Source organism: Nanorana parkeri, unplaced genomic scaffold, assembly GCF_000935625.1.
Source record: "Nanorana parkeri isolate BGI_ZX_2015 unplaced genomic scaffold, ASM93562v1 scaffold271, whole genome shotgun sequence".
Lineage (NCBI taxonomy): Eukaryota > Metazoa > Chordata > Amphibia > Anura > Dicroglossidae > Nanorana > Nanorana parkeri.
In genome coordinates, this window is record NW_017306539.1 from 1 (window position 1) to 25,307 (window position 25,307).

Sequence of the window (25,307 nt, forward strand, 5' to 3'; positions counted from 1 at the left end):
GGATCCCCTTTCCCTGGGGAAAACTTCTTCTTTTAAATAACCTCTTGAGAAACAAAATACATGGGAGCCAGGAGTTAAATCTTAAAAATGCATTCAAGTACCTTAAACATTAACAAAAATGTATCTTATTTGTGCATCACTGGGCTGTCGATGCTCAAATCATCTCTAAATTTGTGCGGGCACTGACCTTCCTTCCGGAGGGTGTTTACTTTTATTCCCCATGGCCCCTGTGTGTGTTGTAATGTAGCCACCACTCCAAGCTCACTCCCATGATGGACTACAATCTCATGTTTAGTTTACTCATTTGTCTTGAGATTGAAGTCCATCACGGGAGAAGAAGACACTGTCAACACCTATTCAGAGATAGTTTGAGGATCAACAGCCGAGTGAGACACAAATAAGCTACATTTTTGTTATTAGTTAAGGTGCTTGAATGCATTTTTAAGGTTTAACTTCTAAGTTTAGTGTTACTTTCACTCAAAAAAAATCTATATATCAGTTTAACACAATACTGAGATGTTACAGAACAGAAAAGGAAGGTAGAAACAATCACATACCTAAAACCACCATTTCCAGCCCATTAAGATGATGGGCTAGAAGGACTGTCAAAAAAGACCATTCATGAACACATTTTATTCTAACAATAATCTACATTGTCCAGCTTGGCTTCAGCCATTCCATACTGCAGATTTAGTTTGGCATTCAGAGAATACTAAACTGCTAAAGCCCAACTTCATCTAACCTTTCTGTTAAGCTTTGGATAGGGTGGTGAAGACTTTAAGTGCAATTTACAAAGGGAATACATGATAAAAATATAGGCACGTATTTTACATTACTATTTAGCTGTTTACCTTGAGCTATACTTGAATGTAACAACAGCTTAACTCAAAAGGAAACATGCAATGAAAGAGATGTGGAGGATGTGATTGATGAATTCATACTAAATGACTGGCTGTCTCTGCCTTTAATGCAATCTGAGCCCTGAATATTGAAGAAAATGAAAGTGAACATCTAATTGAAATACTTCCTGGTCTGTACCTCAGAAAACATTGAAGCTGTTGGATTAGCCTGACAGCCAGGCACCATTTTTTTTTTGAAAGAAGAGACCAACCATAACGGCATTCATATTTCTCTGTCTACAGGTTTCTATGGTATAGGATGGAAATCATATGGTTAGCAGAAAATGGTCAACAGTAGTATCAAAATATATAAAATACTGTATATGTGATTAGTAATGCATTCATTTATACATCAATAGGTACTTTTTTTGTTTGTGTTTCTATAAACACTGCTTTAAAGGAAACCGCTCACAAAATAAATATATAGACTACTATCGAGATCTGAAAAATTCTAGTTGCCTGGCTCTTTTACTACTCCTCTAATTTCAGTATGCAGCAATTTAACTGCATAATTGTTCCAGCTCAGTGATACAGAAAATACTAAAGCCATTGGCCTAGCATGGCAAGCAGGCAAATAGCATTTACAAATAAAGGTCAGCGTTGGAAACTGAACTACTCCTCTTATGGCAAGACTCTATTCCTTTTTTTTTTTCAAGTAAAAAAATATATTGCCATTTGGTTTTGTATGGCCTATCTTTATCTTAAATAAACATGCAAAATCTTACCTCAATCTCTCACCAAGCTGCAAATGTTATGATGAGTTTAAACATGTTTCTTTTTGAGTTTTACATGCATAATGTGGATTATGAAAGTATGAAATATTTGAAAACATTAAAGACGTTTATAAAAGGTAAAAATGAAATATGCTGAGATAAACTAATAAACTTTAAATGTTATTACTTTCTTTGTCCTTTGGGATGAGATTATTCAGGTCATAATTTAGTTTACTTTATGAGTTTACTGCTTTTTCTTTGTTTAATTTACTATTCACATTTCCAAGCAATGCCTCACCTGTAGTATTTGTAGGGGTGGATTTACTGAAGGCAAATAGGCTGTTTACTTTGCAAGGGAATTTGCACTTTTCAGCGGATGTTTCTCCTTATCTTAGTGAATGAGGTGAAGCTCTGTTGACTTCTATCATCCAGTCATGTGTGCAAGCAAAAATACCTTTTTTTCTTCCTTGCATATGATTGGGTATTCTTTGCAAAGTTAAGGTGCCCATACACTGTTCGAATGTTGGCCGACTTTTAATGTACTGGCCGAAATTCGCACAGTGTTTGGGCCTGTCAGCTCCCTTTCAGCCGGCATTCCTTGATCAGCTGATCAAAGGAGCCAGCTGGAAACATTTCTATCGATCAAAGCCAGCAGCCAATGAGGTGCCCGCTCTGACCGGGTATTCTGACAGGTGCCGGAGGCACCTTTTAGAATACAAAGGAAACAGCAGGCTTCCTCAATAGACACGCTGTTTGTGTTGATGGAGAGATCAGGTTAATTTTTTTCTTTCAGCCAATGGGTTGAATGAAAAAAATTGATAGATGTATGGCCAGCCTAAGTCAGCAAAGCTTCACCTCATTCACCAAGCTAAGGGAAACTTCCCCTGTAAAGTGCAAATTCCCTTGCAAAGTGAACAGGTGTCTGTAGTAAATCCACCCCATAGAGTGCATAATTACAAACAGCAAACCAACTGTTCCACAGCACAGAGTTATGGAAATCAGAGTAAAGGTACCCCTGGACGCTAGATACTATTATACGCCATCTAGCTAAAAGTATGTGGACATGCCTCCAAATTATTGAGATCTGGTGCTTCCAGTGAAGGGTGCTACAGCATAAAGTACAAAGACATTTTAGGCAATTTTGCACTTCTATCCTTGTGGAAACAGTTTAGGGAAAGCCCTTTTCTCTTTCAGTATGACTGTAACCCTGTGCTCCATAGAGATGATTTGATGAGTTTGGTGTAGAGGAACTGGAGTGACCTGCACAAAGCTATGACTTTAGTGGTAATGAACACCTTCAAGATGTATTGGAATGCTGACTGCGAACCAGGTCTTCATATCCAACATGAGTACCTCACCTCACAAATCTCATTTGGCTGAATGGGCCCAACTTCCGACAGACACACTCCAAAATCTTGTGTAAAGCTTTCCTAGAAGAGTGGCCCACTCCATATTAATGCCCAGGAGTTTGTAATGGGATGTCCAACAAGCGCATATGGTTGTGATGGTCAGATGTCCACAAACCTTTCACATTATAGTGAACGATATTAGCTATTTCAATCTAGATGGACAGCACTTATAATAAGCTTCATTTACTTTATAAGGTATACGTGCTTGCAACATATAACCTGAGGACATCAGAGGTAAGGGATACCAATATACTTTTTTTGGTTGTCGGTCTGTACTTGATTTCCCCACACCAAATATTCAGCAATGATGAATATTATATTTTTTTTACATAAAGATGGCCACTAGAAAGAAAATACAGCACAGTATGCAAGACTGTGTATATTGTGTACACCTATTTTCAGGTGTATTCTGAATAAACAATCACAAAAATACGTTCTGTTTAAAAAATCAATTGATTCAAAACAGCTGACCTTATTTACCATCCTATAAAGCCACAACTTATAATAGATACACAAGCCATTTTGTAATTCTATACTAATGAAAAAATAAGTTTTTAAAATCTGCAGCCAGACTAATTTTCTGCAATGGCAAAAATTCAAACAATGGGGGGCAATGGGGCTCTATGTACCCACTTTACCACCACCTAGAGATCTAGATTTCTGCTTGTGTGATTGGCTCAAAGCTTTTCTACTTTTTTTTACTACACTGAACCTTCATTTTGGTGAAGTACTTGTTGAAGGGCTGCACATCTTGGGGGGATTCTGATATTATTATTATTATTATTATTATACCGGATTTACGGTATATAGCACCAACGGTTTGCACAGCGCTTTACAAAATAATATTCAAGTTCTTTTTACAACTGATCTGATTGTGTGATTATAACAAGCAGCCTCTCTCATTTGGCCATGTGTCTGAGAATGTTGGAGGGACCTAATATCATCGCTTGCTGCATTTTTGCTAAAATTCCTGTAAATCATATAAAGTGGAGTTTATTATTACCTTATGTAAAAAAAACTATTATGTGTTTAATCAGATTTCAAAAGAAAATGACAGTTAGAGAAAAACAATTGAATCCAACTGTGAGATGAAGGCCAACAGACCTGATCCTACTTGAAGAATAAGTAACTGCTGTTTTTTTGCTTATCATAACTGGCAAAACCATGTTCAGCAGCTTTCAGTCCTAAAATAATCATTTTTTATGGAACTTCCCAGGAAACAGTAGTATCTGGCAGCTGGAGAATGCATATCAAAAATAAATCCTGCGGAGATTTTCAATAGGGGCATGCATGCACATCTAAAAGGATGCCATGGTTGCCTTTATTGTTATATTTGTTTTGTATACACAGCGCTGTGTTTGACATGTCTGCACACAGTATTATCAGTAATCAGCCAGCAAAAACTGAAATAGCAGCTGCAATGGGGATCCCAGTAGAGCTCTTAGGGTATAGCTGTAGCAAGGCCAAATGTTATATTTTCAGATTTGCTTTAAAAATGTGGCTGTATTTAAGGCATCTACGGTAAGGTAAACTGCACTTATTTTTTTAAGACAAATGAGGTCAGCTTTGCAATAAAATATATCTTTAAATTCTATCTCCGAATGAGAAAAAATATATTTCCCCCTGCAGTGGGGTGTTTTCGGCACTGCTTGTTTTTTCTCTAGTGAAACTCTGTAAAGCAGTTTTACTAACTTTATCCCGCTTCAGCTGGCTCCTAGACTGGCACCCTTAGCCTCTTCCCCCCTATGCCCGTGGGGTCAGAGGCCCACTGACGTCATCATGGCGGGTCCATAGCCCTTCATTAGACATGAGGATGCCAAGGGAAATCCCTCAGTTGTAGTAGAGGGGAGCACCGACTGCCAGGGGAGCAGGGGTCAGGTAAGTAAATCTGCTTTAAAGAATCCCCGTAGACAAGAACAAATAGTCAACTCTTGCAGTGTGGGCGTAGCCCTACTGCAGGGGGTGGGTTTTTTGGTATCTTTTTTTATTTTTGAGATAGGCTTTAAATGACTGTGTCATTACCTAATCAGCTAAAGTATATACAGCAGGATACCTTTAGCTCATTCTGTTCAACCTATAAATTTAGTTTAGATAAGCTATGTAAATACATTCAGTGCCCTTTATCAAAGTATCTCAAAGTAGAACTGTCTGTATTGCCTATAGCAGCCATTCAGAGGCTTCATTGCATTTTTTAACCTGACAGAGGGCATTTGGTTGATAGAAGTATGACAGATTTCCTTTCAGACAATTTATACTTATGTTTAAATATTGTATCGCAATTGCATGAAATGCTGAACTAAGCAAAAGTGCTGTGTGTTTCCTTCTAATCAGACCCCCACCTGTCATTTTACATCTGTTGTTTTTTTTATCAGCAATCATTTAATTGCTTGCCTTGGGCAACACAAACAGTTCTTCCTTCAAACTCCATAATGAACAATGTCCTTTATATTTTCCTGAGAATGATATAGTGCTTGTTTCTTTATACACATGAGATGTGATTACATGCTGATGAAAATGGGATCAGTAGCTGCAATGAGAATTGAATGGGTGGCTTGGTAGATGTTCACATTCAGGAAATTTACTATGAGTTTGACAACTTTTTATTGAAAATATTATACTGAAAATATAGGAATTTGAAAAGACTCTACCTAGAATCACTTGTTTCTGCCAACCTATTGTTCATGATGGCTAAAGCTCCAACCCCTCCTGAGAAGCCATTTTGTCGTGTATTGATGCACACAGTTCTAGGGTAGCCATTGGCTGTTTCAGATAACTGCTTCTGCAGTATGGCAAGAGAAACCTTATTGGACGCCGTAAGGTCCCTCATTGAGATCATCTCCCCTGACAGCCTCCTGCCTTCCGTATCACTGTCATAGTTGCCGTCGGTCTCCATTGACAATTGGTTCCTGCGGAAGCGAGCTCCAGGAGTGATGGCATTGCGGCGCCCAAGTCGGGTATTGGATTTATGGCACTTATTACAGCATCGGCACCTACATTTTTTTAGAATCCAGTTTAAAACTTGCTTGATTACAATCGATATGACGTTAAAAAGTGAGTAAATGCAACAAACTCCCAAAAGTATACACATGAAATTTCCAAACCTGTATAATCCCTGATATTTGTACACTGCATTTTGGCTGCTTACTAGATCTCCAAATCCAATGGTGCTAAAAGTGACAAAACAGTAATACAAAGAGTCTATGTAGTTCCAGCCCTCTACTGGGGTGTACATGGCTGATGCACAGCAAGAGAGGGTGATAGCAAAAATTCCCAGAATTAGCATGACGTGGTATACAGATGGCTTCCAGCCAACTAGGCTGTCCACTTCAGATATAGATGACCCTCGACGGACAGTTGGAGGTAGAAGCCCGTTTCGTCGTAACTGCCTTTCATGGCAAGCTTTCATCACGAAAGCCAAAAGAGAGATCATCCTTTCCAAGAAGAGGTTAAAGAACAATATTGTTGCAGCACATCCAAAAAGGCCGTAGAAGATGAGGAACACTTTTCCAGTGACAGTGGCTGGTGTGGTCATTCCGAAACCTGCAAAGAAGATTGGAAATACTTACTGGAAATCAATAAAAAGAGCATTTTAAAATGCGTATAAATTATGGAATTTTTAAGTCCTCATCTATCAAATTGTACCATTGATCTCAACAGCATCCATTTAGCAGTTCTTTGATTTTATATTATAAAGGGTGATCAATAGCTGCGTAGGAACAAATGTAGGTTGAAGTTTTACTAATTAAATCTTACAGCTAATTATTTCAATATAATCAGTGTTATTATTTAGTTTAAACTCTCTCTGCAGACTACCTTCCCTCCGCAGACTACCTTCCCTTCAATGCATATATCTCTATTTGACCGTATGCCACTAAAAATAGATTCACCAAATTTAAAGATTGAGTTATTCCCATATTTTTTCTTAAAATCTTTCTGCAAGGAGTGTCTCTCTCACTCTCATTCTCTCTAGAGAACCTTGTTTGAGATTTAAGCAGTTGTTCAGGGAACTATAGCAATTCATAAAATGTTGGATTACCAGTAAATAAAGCATAACTTCAGACTCAGGATCCTCCTATTAGTTTGCCACCCTTCCCCTCTTCATTGGGGCACCCTTATTTTTTAAAAATAAATTTTTGTACATACCTTTATTCCAGGTGTCATGTGACATCACAGGTCCCCTTCATGCTCTTCTTCATCAAGCAGCGGACGTAACTCGAATTCTGCAGAGAGTGGCACCACATAAGGATGTGGAGCAACTCTTTGCAGCATGAGCTCAGAGGAATTGAGATGAATAATGCTAGATATTGCCTAACCTGCAAGTCATTATGGTGCCACTGTCTACAACATCCTGTGAGTCCGGGGATAGGCCCTAAGGCCCTGGGCTTACAGGAAATGAGTTGAATCCCACTGGATATCATCCAGCGTGGAATTATTTGCATTGTACTTCCCTCTGCAGCATTTTCCTCCAAGTCCAGAAAGCGGGCAGCCCCTTGATATCCTGGGCTCATAGAAATTAGGTCGCATTACATTGAATATCATCCCACTGGGAAGAAGAGCTGAGCTGAGCTGAATTGGTGAGTGGGTGGGTCTGCAAGGAACATCACCAGATTTAAGGTGCCCATACACTATACGATTATCGTACGAGAATCGCTGGAAATCCCGCGATCGTACGATAATCGTACAGTGTATGGAAGGCGTGCGACCGTTTCTACTGTGCGGTCGCACGTCTTCTGTCGAACAAGCAGGCTTGAAAACCCGCTGAGAAACTGCTAAACGGGCCGGTGTGCGCACGCTGCCTGTTTGCAGTCATCGGAAGCCCGCCCCTCACTGCGGTCATCGGAAGCTGCCCCCTCAGCAGGGCGGGCTTTCGATAATCGCAAGTACGATCTGCCCGTCCAAGATGGGCAGATCGTACGAGCTTTTTAATAAGCTTATGACCATGGCAAGACAAAAGTCTTGTGATGGTCGTAAGGTATATGGGCACCTTTAGGGTGAGTGTTGCAGCTGGACTGTTGCAGCTGGACTGCTGGGGACTGACATTTTATATTTTTTGCCCAAACTAAACTTTTAATAGTAATGTAGATGCCGGCAGGTGAAATCACAGCATGCAGCAGGGACCTATGCATCCCAGATATGTCAGATGGTGACATTTTTTTTAATGTTGGTTTTGGTCTAAAGATTTTATTTCGGGGCATCTATAGTTTTGTTACTATTTTTGTAACTGGCAATTCTATTCCTACGCACAATAACCATAACTCACAGCCTGCCTTCTGAACTATAACTCAACATGTGAACAATGTAACTTTATCATTGCTTGCTGGCAGCAATGCATGATGGGATATGTAGTTGGAGATTGCATCACATCAATCAGCAGGAAAAGAGATGCAAAGCATTCTTGGAATCCAGGAAGTTGGTGAAAGTGATGGGCAGATGGAAGGCAGCACTCACAACATAAAAAAGATTTTTTTTCAAGTAAGCTTTGATTGCATTATGAAAAACAACTCTAGTATGCATTCCTATTACAATGCTGAGGTTATAACAGGAATGTGTTGATATTGTATGGTCCCAAGCAACCTAATAAAGCATTTGCAGTATTCTGTTTGCTCAATGACAGCCTTTTACTGCCTCAAGAGTACTTCAAGAACAATTATCTCCCATGCAGTCACCTTCAGGATCAAATGCTAATTATAAACTGTAAATTACCACATTGGTGATGTTTTGTTATTTCACCAAACTGTTTTTTTGTGTCACAAAAGACTTTGCTGAAAGTTACTTGAGATTTCTCTCTCTGACACATAAAAACAGCATATTGGGATTATGACAGGCAAATTAGTGTTATCGAGTTTAGAAATGACATAGACCAAAATGATTCATAATTTAATCAGAACAAAAGTTCATAGAAACCCTTCAATGATGTTAAATATCGTCCCCGCAGCCTTTATTTAAGGTCTCATGTGATTTTTCAACTGACACTTGGCACAATCTGAAATGGCAGTAATTCATGAAGTGTTGTTCTTTTCCGAATAGAGCATTGTCTTCATACTCTTCCCTCTGTCTTTGCGTCCTTTCGTCCTTTGCCTTCCTTCATTCATCTCCTGTTTGCCTGATGCTCCTCTCTCCTCTCTTTTTTTTTTACTCTCCATATCTGGGCCTCATTCATTAAAATCGTAGAAAATAAATTAAGAGCCTAAGTGAAATCTCATTTTATGTAAGACTAAACAAGAATGCTGATTGGTTATTATGCTCTCATTTTCTTTTCTCTAGTACTAATGTGTCGGCTTCTCTCTTCTTTTCTTAATCCTCCCTACCTTGGTCCATTCATTCTTAGTCTTATAACTTTCTTCTTATTTCTCTCCCTTTAGGGGTTATGTAGATGGCATTTTACGTGACTTTCTAAGCTCTATATGCTTTGTGCTAAGCTCAGCATTGCTGCTGCTTATAGAAATCTTTTAGCTCTTTAAACCCTCTCTTTCCATATTTTTACTCCGCCTTTCTTGTCTCTCCTTACTTTCTCCTCATTCTGTGGTAATAATTTTCCTCTTCTTATTATTTCCTAATTCTCCATTCCCTGCTTGTATGCTCTTTGTTTTTTTTATGTTCTTCCCTACCCTCACCCACCTGGAGGCCCACTGATAGAGATCTACATTTGTATGTCTAGCCTTACTCCTTCTCCTCTGTCCTTCCTCCTTCTTTCCATTCTCTCTCCTGTCTTTCTTCTCCCTCCCCTCTCACTTTATCTAATTTAAATGCAAATAGACTTCACTGGTGTCAAACCTTTTATTTATTTTTTCTCTATAAGGATGGCCATATTATGGCAGATTGACACATTTCCAGTAGAAATGGATGACAAAAACCTGACAGTGTATTTAAAAAAAAAAAAAAAGATCAAGGAAATGGCAGATACTGTCATTAAATGTTGTGGTTGACCTGAAAATCTAAACTAGCATTCTTCTTGTTGTTATATGCCTATAGAACTAAGTAATCCACAGGGTTCAGTGTGTATAGGAAGATAACCTAAAAACATCCATCAATAAATTTACCAGCCATGACTGGTCAGAAGCACTTGGAGGTGAATATATCAAAACTGGAGCAGACAAAATCTGGAGCAGTTGCCTAGGGCAACCAATAAGCTTCTCTCTTCAGTGTGTTGATTTAAGATTTGAAAATGTAAGAGAGAAGCTGATTGGTTGCCATGCACAGCTGCTCCCGATTTTGTCTGCCACAGTTTTGATAAATTCCCTTCTTGTACTTTTTCATTTCAGGCCAGGTAATACACTGTCCCTTTCTAATAGTGATAAGTATTTCAGTTTGTCTGAATCAATTTTTTATTGTGGTCGGAGAACTTGATGCCCACCAGATAGCTGCTGGGGAAAGGGTGGCTCCTTTCCCTTGCAGGATGCTTTGGAGTCACCCCTGTGTGTGCTAGTAAATTGGCACACAGCACTACAGCTAGTGTGCAGACCTGAAAACTCAGAGTGTGCAGAGGTCTCTCTGTGATTCATCCCCTCAGAATCTACCAAAAGTTGTAATATCACTTGTGGGCTTGCTGACTCTTTAAGAATACAATGTAAAATTAAGTTTAAAAAAAAGTAAAAATGAATGCAAAATTAAAGAAAAACTCCATGCACATATTTAAAAGCACCCTTTAGTTGCATTCCTCTTGCCTTGAAATATCATAAATCAGTTTTCAATTCACCTTGTGTAAATGCCTGAAATGTGTCTTTACAGTAAGCAGACTTCCCAAATAAAAGCTGAACCAGGTCTGCAGTGCAAGTTGTTGGGTGGAAGTTAAAAGTGCTTAGATGAGTTACCAGGGCGATGTTCATTTAAGAGACTCTATCACTTAAAAAAAAAGACAAAAGAGCTGCTAGCACTTATAAAGTGCAGGAACCTACTACATACCCACAGCAGCGCTCTTTCACATCTGCTATGGCTGGATGCTGGTGGTTCTGAATGGGACAAAGTTCCCCTTCTTTTTCCTACTGGACAAGGAGGCAGCCCACCATAAAGATGGGGAAATAGGGCAGCTGGAGAGAGTTGAATCACTACTCGGATATATTGGGTATTTGCCCATTCAGAGTGGCCGCCATTTGTCCTTGGAAGATGTTAGGGAGAGTAACAAACCTGGACCATTCACACAGTTTCTGGAAAAAAAACATTCATGTGGTTTTATTTTTATTTTTGAAACCACATGACACAATGATCACAAGACACAGACATACAGGCAGCTAGATTTACCAGCAAAACTCGATTTATCCTGCAATAGTTGAGCTTGGAACACTATATCCCTACACCTTGATTCACCTATTGGTCAACGAGGTCACATTTTATAATACAGGGGTAGCAGGAAGGCTTTGAAGGTGAAAGGTGGAAGGAGTTGAGTCGAGTTTAGCTTTTTCAGTCATGTCAAGATTTACACGTAACTTAAACTGCCCATACCTCTGGTTCTGCTGATTGACTTCATGTGGTTTTCACTAACAATAACTCCCATTTCTTCTTACCATATGCTCAGTTTGCAATGCCTCGTTTTCTTGGGTTGTCATCAGAACAATAACAGATGGGAAATCTTCCAATGAGGACACTAGTTCTGGTGACCCTGCTGACCACCAGGGATGTCTCTTTCTTTGGAGGGATTTGCTCTCTCCTCCTGGTGTTGCTATCAGAGTGGAAATAAGGGGATATCTCACAATGGGACACAGATGGCAAAAAAAAGCTAACAGGGGTTATAAACCTCCCTCACTCTATCCAAAACTAAAAAAAAAACTTTTTTGCTTCAGTTTTACTATAAGGCCTAATTTAGATGTAAGGCAGGCTCCACCACCATGTGAAAAGCGGTCCTAGCTGGACCGCTTTCCACAGGGTGGTGGAACAGTGGATGCCTGGCATTCAGTAGGTGATACTACCACCTACTGAATGCAGTTTTTGTAGGATCCTAAGGGGGATATTTCATGGAACTGATGCACCACAATCATGTGCCAAATGCAGTCCCATTCACCTCTATGGCAGCCATCACCTGATTGGCAGATGGCACCACCTGTCAAATGCGACATGCTGTATAATTTTTGCAGCGGCAAAGTATACAGCCCTGTCCGGCCACAATAATAACATTGCAGCAGTCGCATGGGTAGTGGAAAAACTGCAGATCTACCTCTTGATTTTATCTCCCCTTAGTCGCCTATCTAAACAAGGCCTCAGAGTCCAAAGGACAGCAAGACTATAAGGTAGTAGCATAGAGACTGTTGAGTTGTGCATTTACTGTCGTTTTACCCAGACATATTACCACACAAGCGCCAGAAAAATCACAAAAAAATCTTTCCTTTATAAATCTTTTGGTGTGAAAAACAGTTGTTGCATTGCACCTTCAGCAGATTGGCTTGAGTCACCCTTTGATAACGACAAAAATAGATGGCAGTTTCCCTTTAACACAGTCACAGTTATTCATGGGTACTGCACTCCGCATCATACTCAGTGTCAGACATACATGACATCATCCTCTTCATGCAAGAAATGTTCAGGCTCAGGGAGTATAAACTGCAATTATCAAGGCAGCCAGTATACATGTCTTATGTAGCCTGTCTTCCATTCATTCCTCTGAGACACAGCCTTGGTTGTGCATGCTGTAATTTTCACCTCCAGTATATTTAAATTGCTTATATTTTTTTTTCTCTCTTAAGACAGAAAATGCCAAAGCGAGGCGATATGCCAGCTTTATATAGAACACTAATAAGGCTTAAAGCCCACAGGCTCTTGCAGAAACAATGTAGGCTTAATAACTCACTGAAATGTGCAATACATTATGTTTTTCCAATCCTTGTCCATAGCCACCTAATTTCCCGAGTTCCATAAATTCTCAGGTTTTTTTTTTCACATGGCCTAAATTGTCCTCTAGCGAGTTTAAACAGCTTAATCTACATGAGAAGCATCAGAAGGTTGACCAGCTTTTGAAGTGGAATTGCCTTTTCTAAATCTGCCAGCATAATGCTAATGGGGGTTAATGTGGCATTCTTTATAGGTGCTGCATAAATGATCCATGCTGGTTGTTTGAGTTATAGACACGTTAAAGGGAACCTTTATTTGCTTGGTGTTTCTCTGTGTAGTAACATGAAAAGAGCACACCCTTTGTTGACCAACATTGTCTTGTTTAGAACAGCTGGACCTTTAGTACATTTACATGTACATAGTACATACTCCACTGGGCTTAAAGCAGACCTTGTAATCCAATGCAACGTGTGCATATATGCCCAGGACCCCTCCCCTGTAAAAAGAGGTTGATAATATTTCCTAATTGTACTTGTAAAGAAAAAAAGTTATATTTCATGCTTACTTTATCCCTGTCTTTTGCATTGCTAAGAGTGGCATCGCTATTCTTCTGGGAATGTACCTAAGGAATGATGAGTACCTCCAATGATCTCACGAGAAGATATGACAGTTTAACGCATGAGCATTGTTGCTCTGGAATTTTCCCAGAAGGATAGAAATGTCACTCTCTACCAGTGATATGGAAGACAGGTGTAAGGTGATAAATTTAAAATGGAACTTTTTTCTTTACAGGTACATGTAGGGCCCTTTTAGGTTTTAGGACTGCCCCATCATTGTGGTCTTGTCAGTCTGGCTAACTAGTGGCTGGGAAATATAGAGTCAATGGAAAGGGACGATGGAAGTAGGCAGACCAAGTAGTCAGCTCAAGAAGCATGACTTGTCATTTTTGGAGAGAGGTGGAGAGTCAATGTGAGTAGTCAGTGCTGGGTTTCCACCGTTTTAGGAAAACACGGTGGCCTCTCATGTTCCTGCTGAAAGATATGTCATGCCCCCCTAGGGATAGAGGGCTTTTTTGGGGTACTCTAACTGAAAGAGACAGTATCATTTAAGCACCAAAGCAATTGGAACAGTTATGATAGCTGAAGGTTCTGCCATGAATAAATGTTACTGGAATGTAACTATTGTCACGTTACTCTCTAGATGTTTAATTCGCTTTATTCCTCAGTAAAGATTTTATTTTTATTACAAAACCCAATCCCGACTGGATGGTCCTTTAATGGGGCTGAATAAAACTGAACACGGTGTGCTGGTCAGTAGCACGGGGCATGTATCAGAAAGGGAAGTGGACTCACTTCTGGGATTTGAGATTGCCTAGTATGCTGTTACTCTTTGTCCACCGCAGACTGTCTTGGAGTGTTGGTTCTTTCACTTCTATGAAGCTGGCGGGTGACTTGGGATGAAGGGTTGCTGTGTCAGAGAGCGACTTGAGGACAGGTAAGAGGGTAATATCTGGAGTTGGGGTTCCCGGTGATTGTGCCATATGAGGAAGTGAGTGCTGAGCACTAAGTGTAAGTCTCTGACCCGTTTATAACTAAACGGTGCCCTGAACAGAAAAACCTAGCCCTGTCCTTTCCACTTTTACATACATTTTGGAAATATTATCAGCCTGTGATCTTTATGAGGGGTAGCAACATTATAAGCAGACATTTTTATCATTTTACTGCAAGGTCTGTTTTAAAGTACATCTAAACTCTTTTGATAGGATAGTGAATGCTTAAAACTCCTCTCAGGTTTCTTTTGCCTTCAGTTTTCCATTAAAAAAAGATTTACTTTCACTTCCTTTTCTGTAGATACAACAGGAATTGGGTGGAAATCTGTCCAAATTGAGGTAAATCCCTTATAAGTTGCCACTGGAACCAATCTCCCCATTGCAAGATTTTCTCTTCCCTTCGGGGATAACTGAAAATTCTGAATTTTCCCTCAATTTGAGTCCAGGCAAAAATAATCAAAAAAATCTGACCCCCTCTCAGTCTATTTCAGCTTATAAGTATCTCAGTAAGCAAAAGTGTTGCTTCAGTCTGTCCAAAGAACATATTATTCCATTGTTGAGTGGCGCCATGTTGTCACTCATGGTTAAGGTGAAGCCATGCTACCAATCAGAGTCCGCATTTCAAAGACTCCTCTACCATTTCCAATGACAGTCATATGTCAGTGGTCTCTGTCAGTGGTCAGGGAGAGTAGTTGGAGAGGGACATAGAGTATGTCACCAGCACACCGAGGATCTTTGTCCAAAATGCTTTTACTTGACATCTGAAGATTTTGTTCGAACAAACAGTAACATTTTGGGACCAAGGGCCCCTTTATCATATTGACCATAATGTTTAAATGTCAATAAAGGCATCTTGGACTAAGATCCTTAGTGTGCTTAGTGTTTCAGCGTCAGGGACCCTGAAAATATCTGTGAACATTAATCCTGTGCAAATATATGCAAAAATGAACGCACTTTAGTTTTTTTCCCTTTGCAAGTGTAATTAAATGCAAACATTCTGATTGTAAAATGACATTCCTGGTCATATCCATGGCAGCGCTGACAAATGGGTTATCGTCCCCTACCCGTAGCTGACAGGAACAATAAAGGGTTAACATGCAGTACCCTTAGCCTATATAAGCCCCTCCTCTTCCCGAGTTTCCCAGTCTTTTTTGTTCCCGTCCCCCTAGGACAGGGTGCTATCTATTTACGGATTTCTTTTGTTAGGGAACTGATCCTCTGTAGCCCCAGGGGAGTTCAGCCTCTCTCCCCTGAGAAGGCCTCAGGGCTAGGCCCCGAGCAAGGGTGTCCCTCTGCAGGCAGCAGACTGTGGGGCGCATGGAAGCCAGGGCTACTAGGGGTGACTAGCTGGGTCTTATTCCCCCCCCTGACAGGAGCATTGGGTTGGCCGCTTTGAGCGGCGGTTCGTACCTGCAGTCTGCGGGCTCTCGTCCAGTCCCGTGGTAGCGGCAGCGGCGGTGTAAGGGCAACGCTGTGTGGGCACTCGCGGCTTCAGGTGGCCATCGCGCGTTTGGTGATGTCACTCGAGGCCGGGAGCTGGCGCCAAATTCCAATTCCAATTTTTTTCTTTATTTAGCCTGCTCTACTCCTCTGTGCTGTTCCCTCAAACTGGTGCCAGAATGTTGGGAAGGACCTCTCACCATGTGGATCCAGATCAGTGGAGCTGAGTTGAGACTAGGAGATATGTATTGGAAAAAAAAAAAAGTGCGTTTTTTCTGATGGAAGTTTTTTGTCCACATTCAGCCCTGTGGAGATGGAGTCCTCTGCTTCCTTGGGGAAGAGAAAGGCAAAGTCAACAAGATGTCAGGCTTGTGATGCCAAAGCCATGGCAGGAAAGAAACTTTGTGAGGACTGCATTAAGGAGGCGGCAGGCGCCTCAAAAACATCCACTGACATCTTGGATCTAATACAGCAAGCAGTGGCAAAAGGCTGGCAGTTCCCGTAAGAGGCAAAGAACAGTGAGTTCTCGACGGGATTCTTCAATGGACTCAGTGGAGGCCAGATCTGTGTCAGAGGGTGAATATTCCTCTTCGGACCGGGAAGATTCGCCGGCCGCTCTTTCACTGGAACTTAAGAAAGTGAATGCATTGATCGCTTCGGTGCGCAAAACATTAGACATGAGGGAGCAGGAGGAGGTCTTGTCCCCCTCCAGCAAGCACTTTGCAGGTCAAAGATGACATAGACCATGCTTTCCGGTGAGCAAGATCACTAAGAAACTCATTCAGGAAGAATGGGACAAGTCAGAAAAGAGGATGGGATCAAAAGGCAGATTTTCACTGCTCTATCCCATCAGCAGTAAGGATTCGGGTACTTGGGATTCAGCCCCTAAGGTCGATGCGGCGGTGGTAAGATTGGAAGAAGCACACCGCTTTGCCTGTCGAGAACGCAGGATCCCTCAAGGATTCTATGGATCGGAAAATCGAACACAGTTTGGTGAAAGCCTATGCTTCCGTAGGTATGGGCTTGCACCCGGCGGTGGCCTTGTCTTCAGTATCCCGCACATCCAAGTTGTGGATGGAGGATCTGGAAGAGGACATTAAGAGGGGAGTAAGCAGGCACAGGCTTCTGGATAAGATGCAGGACATGAAGCTGGCAGCGGAATTCTCTACAGAGGCTTCTGATGACCTCATTCAGTCATTAGCCAGAGGAATGGTGGCTTCAGTAGTAGCACGCAGGGCGCTTTGGCTCAGGTCATGGGGTGCTTATTCATCATCTAAAAATAGTTTATGCTCCCTATCTTTCCAAGGGGATATGCTGTTTGGCCAGGAGTTAGACTCTTACATCAAGAAATCGATTGAGAGTAAAAAGGCCATGCTTCCCCAGGAGAGGGGCAGTAAGCGGAGTTACAGGGACAGATGGCCCCGTCAGACCAACTTGTCCTTTCGGAACACAAGGTCCTACAAACCCGGAAGGGAGTCCTCTCGATCTCGGGCATGGAGAGGGGGATCCGTCATCTTCAGAGCTGGGAGAGGCAGAAACTCGGGTTCCACCAAGTCCGAGAACACCTTATGAAGGTGTCGATCCCAGGGACATGAGAGTAGGGGCAAGACTGCTACTGTTCTCAGATCTCTGGGCAAGTTATATTGCGGATGCCTGGGTACTGAACATCGTCAGCGAAGGCTACAGGCTAGAGTTCCGCTCTCTACCCCCGAGAGGGAGGTTTGTCAAGACAAAGTTGCCGGTAGAACTGGCAAGAAGACATGTTTTGTTGGACTATGTGCAAGTCCTGTTAGCCCAGAGGGCTATTATCTCTGTTCCAGGGGCTTCTATGCCCATTTATTCCTGATGCCCAAATCAAGGGGCGGTTGGAGACCAGTCCTGGATCTTCACCAGCTCAACCGCTTCATGAAGCTGAGGAAATTCAAGATGGAATCTCTTCGGACTATTATCAAGTGCGTCCGTCCAAATATGTGAATGGTGTCCATCGACCTGAAGGACGCATACTTCCACATTCCGGTGGCCCCGGATCATCAGCAATTCCTGAGGTTCTTTGTCGACCACAGACATTATCAGTTCAGGGCAATGCCATGCGGCCTCAGCACTGCCCCCAGAACCTTCTCGAAGGTTCTCATTGCTGTCATAGCGGAGATCCGAAAGCGGGGCATCAACATTTTCCATTACCTGGACGACGTGTTGATCCTGGCAATATCAGAAGAAGAAGCGATCTTCAGCAGGGAGTTCAGCATGGATACCCTGTGACGATTCGGATGGGTCCGGAATTTGGAGAAAAGCAATTTTCTGTCACAGATGATGACTTGGGCAGTCCTGAATCTGGAAGGAATGAAGGCAGTGTACTTACCAGGATCCCAGAATCTAGTGGCGGACTATCTCAGCAGGAATCACGTGGACCCTACCGAGTGGTCTCTTTGGAAACAGATCTTCGACTGTCTAACTCGGAAGTATGGCAGGCCACAAGTGGACCTAATGGCCTCTTACAAAAATTGTCAGGTCAACAGGTTCTTATCGAGAAGGTTCGACACGAGAGCGGAGGTCCAGGACGTCCTATCGCATCCATGGGATAGCACTCTAGCGTATGTTTTTCCCCCGTTCTCGATGATCATGTCAGTGCTCCAGAGAGTGGAGCAAGAGAGGGTGACGGTCATTGCCATCGTTCCTTATTGGCCCAGATGGCCATGGTTCCCTCTTCTGATGTCCCTGAGTGTCCAGGATCCCTGGAAGCTCCCAGTGTCGGGAGATCTTCTTTCTCAGGGGCCGATACGGCACCCGAATCCTCAGAGCCTCCAACTGATGGCATGGCTGTTGAGAGGGAGAGGCTGAGTAAGTCGGGGTTTTCTCGAACAGTTGTGGATACAATGTTACGGTCCAGGAAGACGTCCACTTCTGCTTCCTACTACCGGGTATGGAATGTGTTTTCTGCATGGGTCAGAGAGTGCAGTATTGATCCTTCCCAACCTTCACCGAGGGCTATCCTGGAGTTTCTCCAGAGGGGTGTGGAGAAGAACTTGAGTCTCAGCTCCCTGAAGGTGCAATTTTTGGCTATTTTAGCCATTACCGGGGTTGGATGGTCCCAAAACCAGGACATTGCAAGATTTTTGAAAGCAGTAGGTAAGGTTAATCCTACCATGAAGACCCTCTACCCATCTTGGGATCTTCCTCTGGTGTTGGATAAACTTTCAGGGCCCCCTTTTGAGCCATTGGAGGAAGTCTCTCCGCAATTGTTATCCTACAAGACAGTTTCCCTGGTGGCCTTGGCTTCCGGGAGAAGAGTTTTGGAGCTTCAAGCCTGCAGTTGTAACGAGCCTTTTCTCATCTTCCACGAAGATAGAGTGATTCTACGGACAGTTCCGGAATTTTTGCCTAAAGTGCATTCTAGTTTTCACATGAATCAGCATATTGTGCTGCCCGCTCTCAATTCACTGGGCAGGGATAGGTCACTGGATTTAGTCAGATGTCTAAAGATCTACGTGGAACGTTGTAAAGAATGGAGAAAATCCAAGAGATTGTTTTTTTATCCCGGCAGGATCAAGGAAGGGGCTGGCAGCTTCTAAAGCCACGCTGAGCAGGTGGATTGTTTCCACAATCATTAATGCTTATTGAGCAGCAGGGATTTCTCCGCAGGAAGGAATCAGGGCTCACTCCACACGTGCTATGTCTTCTTCGTGGGCAGCAGCGGCAGGTGTTTCTTCAGACCAGATTTGCAGAGCTGCTACTTGGGCTTCCAAATCCACCTTTATTAGACATTATCGATTGGATGTTAGAGCTACAGTTAATGACCATTTTGGCAGAAGCGTGTTGCTTTCTCGCCATGGGGTCAATCATTAAATTCTTTTTCAGCATGCATTACTGTGGTTGATTGGTTTTTATTTCCCACCCTGACTTATGCTTGGGTAATCCCCATTTGTCAGCGCTGCCATGGATATGACCAGAAATATTGAAAATGTAATCATACTTACCGCAATTTTCTTTTCCTGGTTATACTCCATGGCAGCTCTGAGCCCCACCCATTGGAGGACCTAGCTTAGTACTTAGACTGAGAAACTCAGGAAGAGGAGGGGCTTATATAGGCTAAGGGTACTGCATGTTAACCCTTTATTGTTCCTGTCAGCTACGGGTAGGGGACGATAACCCATTTGTCAGCGCTGCCATGGAGTATAACCAGGAAAAGAAAGTTGCGGTAAGTATGATTACATTTTCAATATTATGGCCACTTGATGGCACTAAAGGAGCATAGGAAATAAGTATTTATTGTTTACACTCCTCAGCTTTATCTAGTGGACATAATGTGATACTACAATCAGAACATTCCAATTGAATTACACTTTTAAAGTAAATAGCTAAAGAAGGTTCTTTTGTGCATATATTTGCACAGGACAAACATTAACACACGTGAGTTGTTTATAACTCAACCTCTATGTTTAGGGGGATAGAAAGGTGCACTTTATCTCTGTACATTCTTTCGAGAAAAGCGGAGAGCCAGTCACACAAGCATACAATTATATTTATACTGGTATTTATTTCACCAACGGGCCATGGAACTCCACTAGTTTACATATTGCAAGTAAGCAACATCCTCATTTTTTTTATAGATTGTGCAATAGTTATGTATGTGGACTAAATTTTCTAGGGATGCAGTGAAATTTGGGCCACCAAAACATTTCGTCCAAAAATGGCACTTTTGGCCATTTGCCAAAAGTGCCATGACGGGCGTAAAGGCGGCCGAAAATACAGTGTATCCCAGCTCCTATCCTCCCCGCTGGGTGCTGGTGGAGAGAGGCTTTCAGGATGGAGAGCAGTGCTGGGCGGTGGCAGCTGTCATTGTTACAGGAGGCTGAGCTTTCCTCCCTCACCTCCCGGCTTGGCCTCCTGTGTCGGGAAGCTGAGCAGTGTGGGGCGGTGACGGCTTTGATCTCTCACAGGAGGTGGAGCACTCCTCCCACACCTCTTGGCTCCACCTCTGGTGTCAGGTGCGAGAGTGGTGATTGGAGGAGAGTGCTCTGATCTGTCTCAGGAGGCAGAGCTCTCCTCCCCCACTGCCCGCCCCCTTAATCTGACAGCCAGTTCAGGATGGAAAGCGTTATACAAACACTCACCGATCAGCTGAACGGTGAGTGTTTGTAAATAACTGGACATAGTGTGCTTACTATGTCTCAGTTATGAATGAATGGGAAGTCATCTACATCACACCCTAATCATCCATGATTGTGGATATAGTAAGCACACTATATCCACAATGTATAAATTAACAGGAGCACTCAGTATAGAGGCTTCCTGTTCATTTATTAAAGGGCCTGCAGAAAAATAGATTGAGGACTCTTTTAAAAGGGAAATATCAGGGGTCTCTTCAGACCCCTGAAATTTCCCCAGAGCCCCGGACAGTAAAGTAAAAAAAGAGAAAAATAAATAAAAATAAAATAATGTAAAAATAATTTAAATAAAAAATTATTTAATGTTTTTTTTTTTTTAAAAATTGGAAAAAGAAGTCAATTTCGGTTTCGGCATGACAAATCTTTTATTTTCGGGCTCAAAATCAAATTTTCGGTACATCCCTAAAATTTTCTTTTACGCCCTCTAAGGCATGCGTGACATATGCCATAACCCCATTGGAGGTTAGGGCTTCTCCGCCACTATATAAGTCCCTCCCCATGGTCACACATCAAAAAGGGCAGCCCCTACTATACAAAAGCACAGGGTGAATATAAAAACTCCATACAGACTGGATCCTTGTCGGGAACCAGACACCAGTGTTGCATTATGTAGTCACATATTTTCTGTATCTGTTTCATTTTACTTATTATTATTTGGGTGGGAGAAATAAAGGAAAACGTCAAATTGGCTCTGACTGTGACTTTAATGAGATGTTGTGGCTAATCCATTTGAAAGGTTACAGTTGTGACTCATATGAGGGATGAGTGGTGCAGCTGGAGAGAAAGGAGACAATGTTGTGCGGGCATGTCATATGTTACCTAATCCAAGAAAAACAGAAGCACGCGTTGACAGTGTAACGTTTTGTTCTCTTCCATTACTCACTTGCTTTTGGTTGATAACTGATCTTGTGAGAATTTCTAGAACAAAATGTCTAACGTTAGTTTGGGAATTTATGCTTCTTGGTGATGCGGATACATTTACAGGAGAACTCTGGCTTGTACCATGTTGTATTTATATGATGCAAAAGTACCAGGTCTATACATCACTATCCATAGGGTAATATATATTATTATGCATATGGTATGGAATAAGCTATTATGGGACGTAGGAGGGATCACAACATGGTCTCACAGTTAGGAGCATGCACCAGTGTGCGCTTCCTGCAGTTAAATAGGGAAGAGGGATCAGTAAAACTCTAAACTTAAAGTTTGCATTTTTAGTTTCGCTCACTGAGGTGTTAAATTTGCTTAAAAGGTATCTATGGTCAAAAAACGAAAAATTAATATATGTATTTCTATATTTCCATAAGTTCTATCCCACTCTTAATAACCACAATGGTCAAGAAGTTTGTAAACGTACTTATTAATGATGCCCATAGGATGTACATTGACACAATTTCACTTAGACTTTATCACAACTCTCACAAAGTCTGCTTTATCAGTACTTGCTGGAAGCAATGGACGATGGTAGATCTAGTCTTATGAAATGGAGATTGCATCACATCAAGCAGCATGGAAAGAGATGTAAAGCACACTGGAAATCCAAGAAGTTGTTGAAAGTGATGGACAGACAGAAGGCAGCAATCACTACATAAAAGGGATTTTTTCAAGGAAGCTTAGATTGCATTATGAAAAACAATTCTAGTATTTATTCCTATTACAATGCTGATGTTATAACAGGATAATATATGCTGGAACTCCCAAGTTTGGTAGGGTGTATTTCTCTATTGTTGCTGTAATTGTTATGGTCCAGGACATCCATAACTAGAGCTATTTGCATCCTTAAAAGCCTACAAAACTGGGTAATTTTTGCCTTTTTCATTAAGTCCAATGCATTTAGCGGAAATGGTGAAATTTCACCCAAAGCTCATGTTTTTATATGAAATTCAGGGAAAATGAAAACTTTCAGTTTCTCTCATCACTATTAATTTAATATCATATATGTCCACTATTAATCCTGATGAACAGACCCATATCCTCAAAACTTGTTGCTCTCCGTCAACTTTTAATAAACTTTTTTAACTTCATAAGTCATGGTCCAGAACACGTTCCATCAATGGCATTAAAATGCACTAGGACACATTGACATACATGAGACATAAAACAAAAGTGTGCAAAAGTGCAGAAATATTTTTTTCAATCCACACTATAAACACAGAATAGTGCGTAACAGTCCTAACAAGCATGGTAATGGGTCCAGAACACAATTCCTTTTTCCTGTAAGCCTCTACAGATATATGTCATATACATTAGCCTCAACAAGCATGCAAGTAATACACATAAAACTGTAGAAGTTTAGGGGGATCTCCTGGAGCGTTCCATTGGTGGCAAGACAAAGGTCTGTACCGCATAGCACAATTCTTTAAAGGTTGTAAGCCACTTACTTTGACCTACTGTCGGGAGGTTTTGCACATGCCATCTTCGGAACACTTTCACTATAGACAATTGTTACACTTTTTAGGTTCTTTGAAAACACCTAACGTGATGTCTCCCTTTAAAACAACCTACGAACATGTGTGTCTTGGAGCAGGGGGGCCAGAGGGGGGGAGTTTCGCTGCTCTATTCCCTCCTGGTAGACTCTAAAAGTAAATTACCCTATATGTTAGCTTGGGAACAAGACCTGGAAACGGTTATTCCTCTGGATGTCTGGCATCAATGTTGTTCCCATGTGTCATCTGGTTTACTTAATATTTCACTAATAGAAGCTAATTATAAGGTTTTATCTAGGTGGTATATGGTTCCTGCCAGACTAGCGAGAATATACCCAGAGGTTTCTCCTCATTGTTTTAGGGGATGTGCTCACTCGGGCACGATATATCACATATGGCGGGAATGCCCCAAATTGAGACCTTTTTGGAACCGGCTTTATGCTCTAATATTTAGGGTTACTGGGGTGAGAGTCCCACGAGATCCCCAATATGTGTTGCTGAATTGCCCGTTTCCAGGACTGTCTAAAGCTTTGGATAAATGAATTACTTTCTTTTTGTTGGCAGCCAAAATAACCATAGCTAGGGCTTGGAAAATGCCAACAATTCCATTCCACTTGGTCAAACAAAAAATGTTGTGGATTATGGTCCATGAGAAACTTCACAGCATCCTCCAAGATACTAAAAAATGCTTTGAATTGACCTGAACCATCTGGTTGTTATATACAGGGGTGCTGGAAACCGGGTAATTTCCATTGTACAATTTTTCTGGCATTTTTTCTCTGGGGAACTATGTTTAATGTTTAAGTAGATGTTGGGCTATTTGGTCAGGGATGGAGCTACTCTTTTCGGACTCTTAAGCTGTTCTGCTTCCTTTAGTATCTATTTCCTTTCCCTCTTTTTGTCTGTTTTTCTTTTCTTTATGCTCGCACACGTGAGCTGTTTAGTACATTGATGTAGGACAGAAAGTCTTCCATTTATATAGATATGGAGGAGATCATAACAAATGTTTGCTGCAGACATAGGTGGATCCCTATGCCAGATATTCCTCTCAGACTGCTTTGATTTTTGTTTTTGCTGATGGGGGATAAATTGGCAAGAATAGGTGGATAGATATGTTCTGTTTTACAGAACTATTATATATTGTGTGTATGGTTTCTAGTGATCCCCTCCTACCACTTGACTATGCTAATGTGGATGAATCTGAAATGCAATTCTATGCTATACTGATTGTGCATCATGTGCTATTTTATTGTTTTATTCTACTTTGGAAAATTAATAAAATACTTTGAAAGATAAAACTGTAGAAGTTTCAGTGCTCCTCATCTAGTGGCAACAATGCTTTGTAAACAGCATTCAGCCGTTGCATAACTGGCCAGATGATACGGAGTGACAAGTGCAAAGCAGTGCTGTCACCCCGTGGACAGAACAGTCTTAGTTGGACATGTTTTAAATGGATTTTTAAGTATAAGACTGACAAATAAATTCCTAGCTCAAACTAACACTTTTTAAACAGCTATGGCAAAAGTGTTTTTCTTCTTATGAATAAAAAGCTGATCAATGTAAACCTCCCCGCTGTATTATTTGGTTTATCCCAACCCTTGTATGTGCCACTTTTGCTGGACAGCCTGGCCAGGTAAAAGAAGAGGAAAAAGATTCTAACAGCAAAATCATTGGGTAATACAACTATGTTGGGGTGGGGAGGGGGGGGCTCTAAAAAAATTTATAAATGTGTTAATTCTTATGACAGACTGCATCGTATATATAATTTATAAATTTGCTTATAGTTCCAATCTAAGTTACGGTAAGTGGCTGTTGACATAGGTAATAAAGGATGGATTCCCTTCACAGGTTAACACTCACTGATCTGCCTTGTTTATATGTTACTGGATGCTTTGAGACTTCTTCTGAAAGCAATCAAAGCACTTAACATCCTTTTTACACTCA

The 25,307-nt window shown here is 41.4% G+C and overlaps 1 protein-coding gene across 1 annotated transcript in view; it reads right to left on the bottom strand.

Moving 5' to 3' along the window:
• Positions 1-5,665: 5,665 nt before the first annotated feature.
• Positions 5,666-25,307, bottom strand: part of KCNK12 (potassium two pore domain channel subfamily K member 12) — a 78,546-nt gene continuing 58,904 nt past the window's right edge. Inside the window, exon 2 of the mRNA XM_018557194.1 lies at positions 5,666-6,561. Coding sequence (XP_018412696.1) covers positions 5,666-6,561 — 896 coding nt within the window. The remainder of the gene's footprint in view (positions 6,562-25,307) is intronic.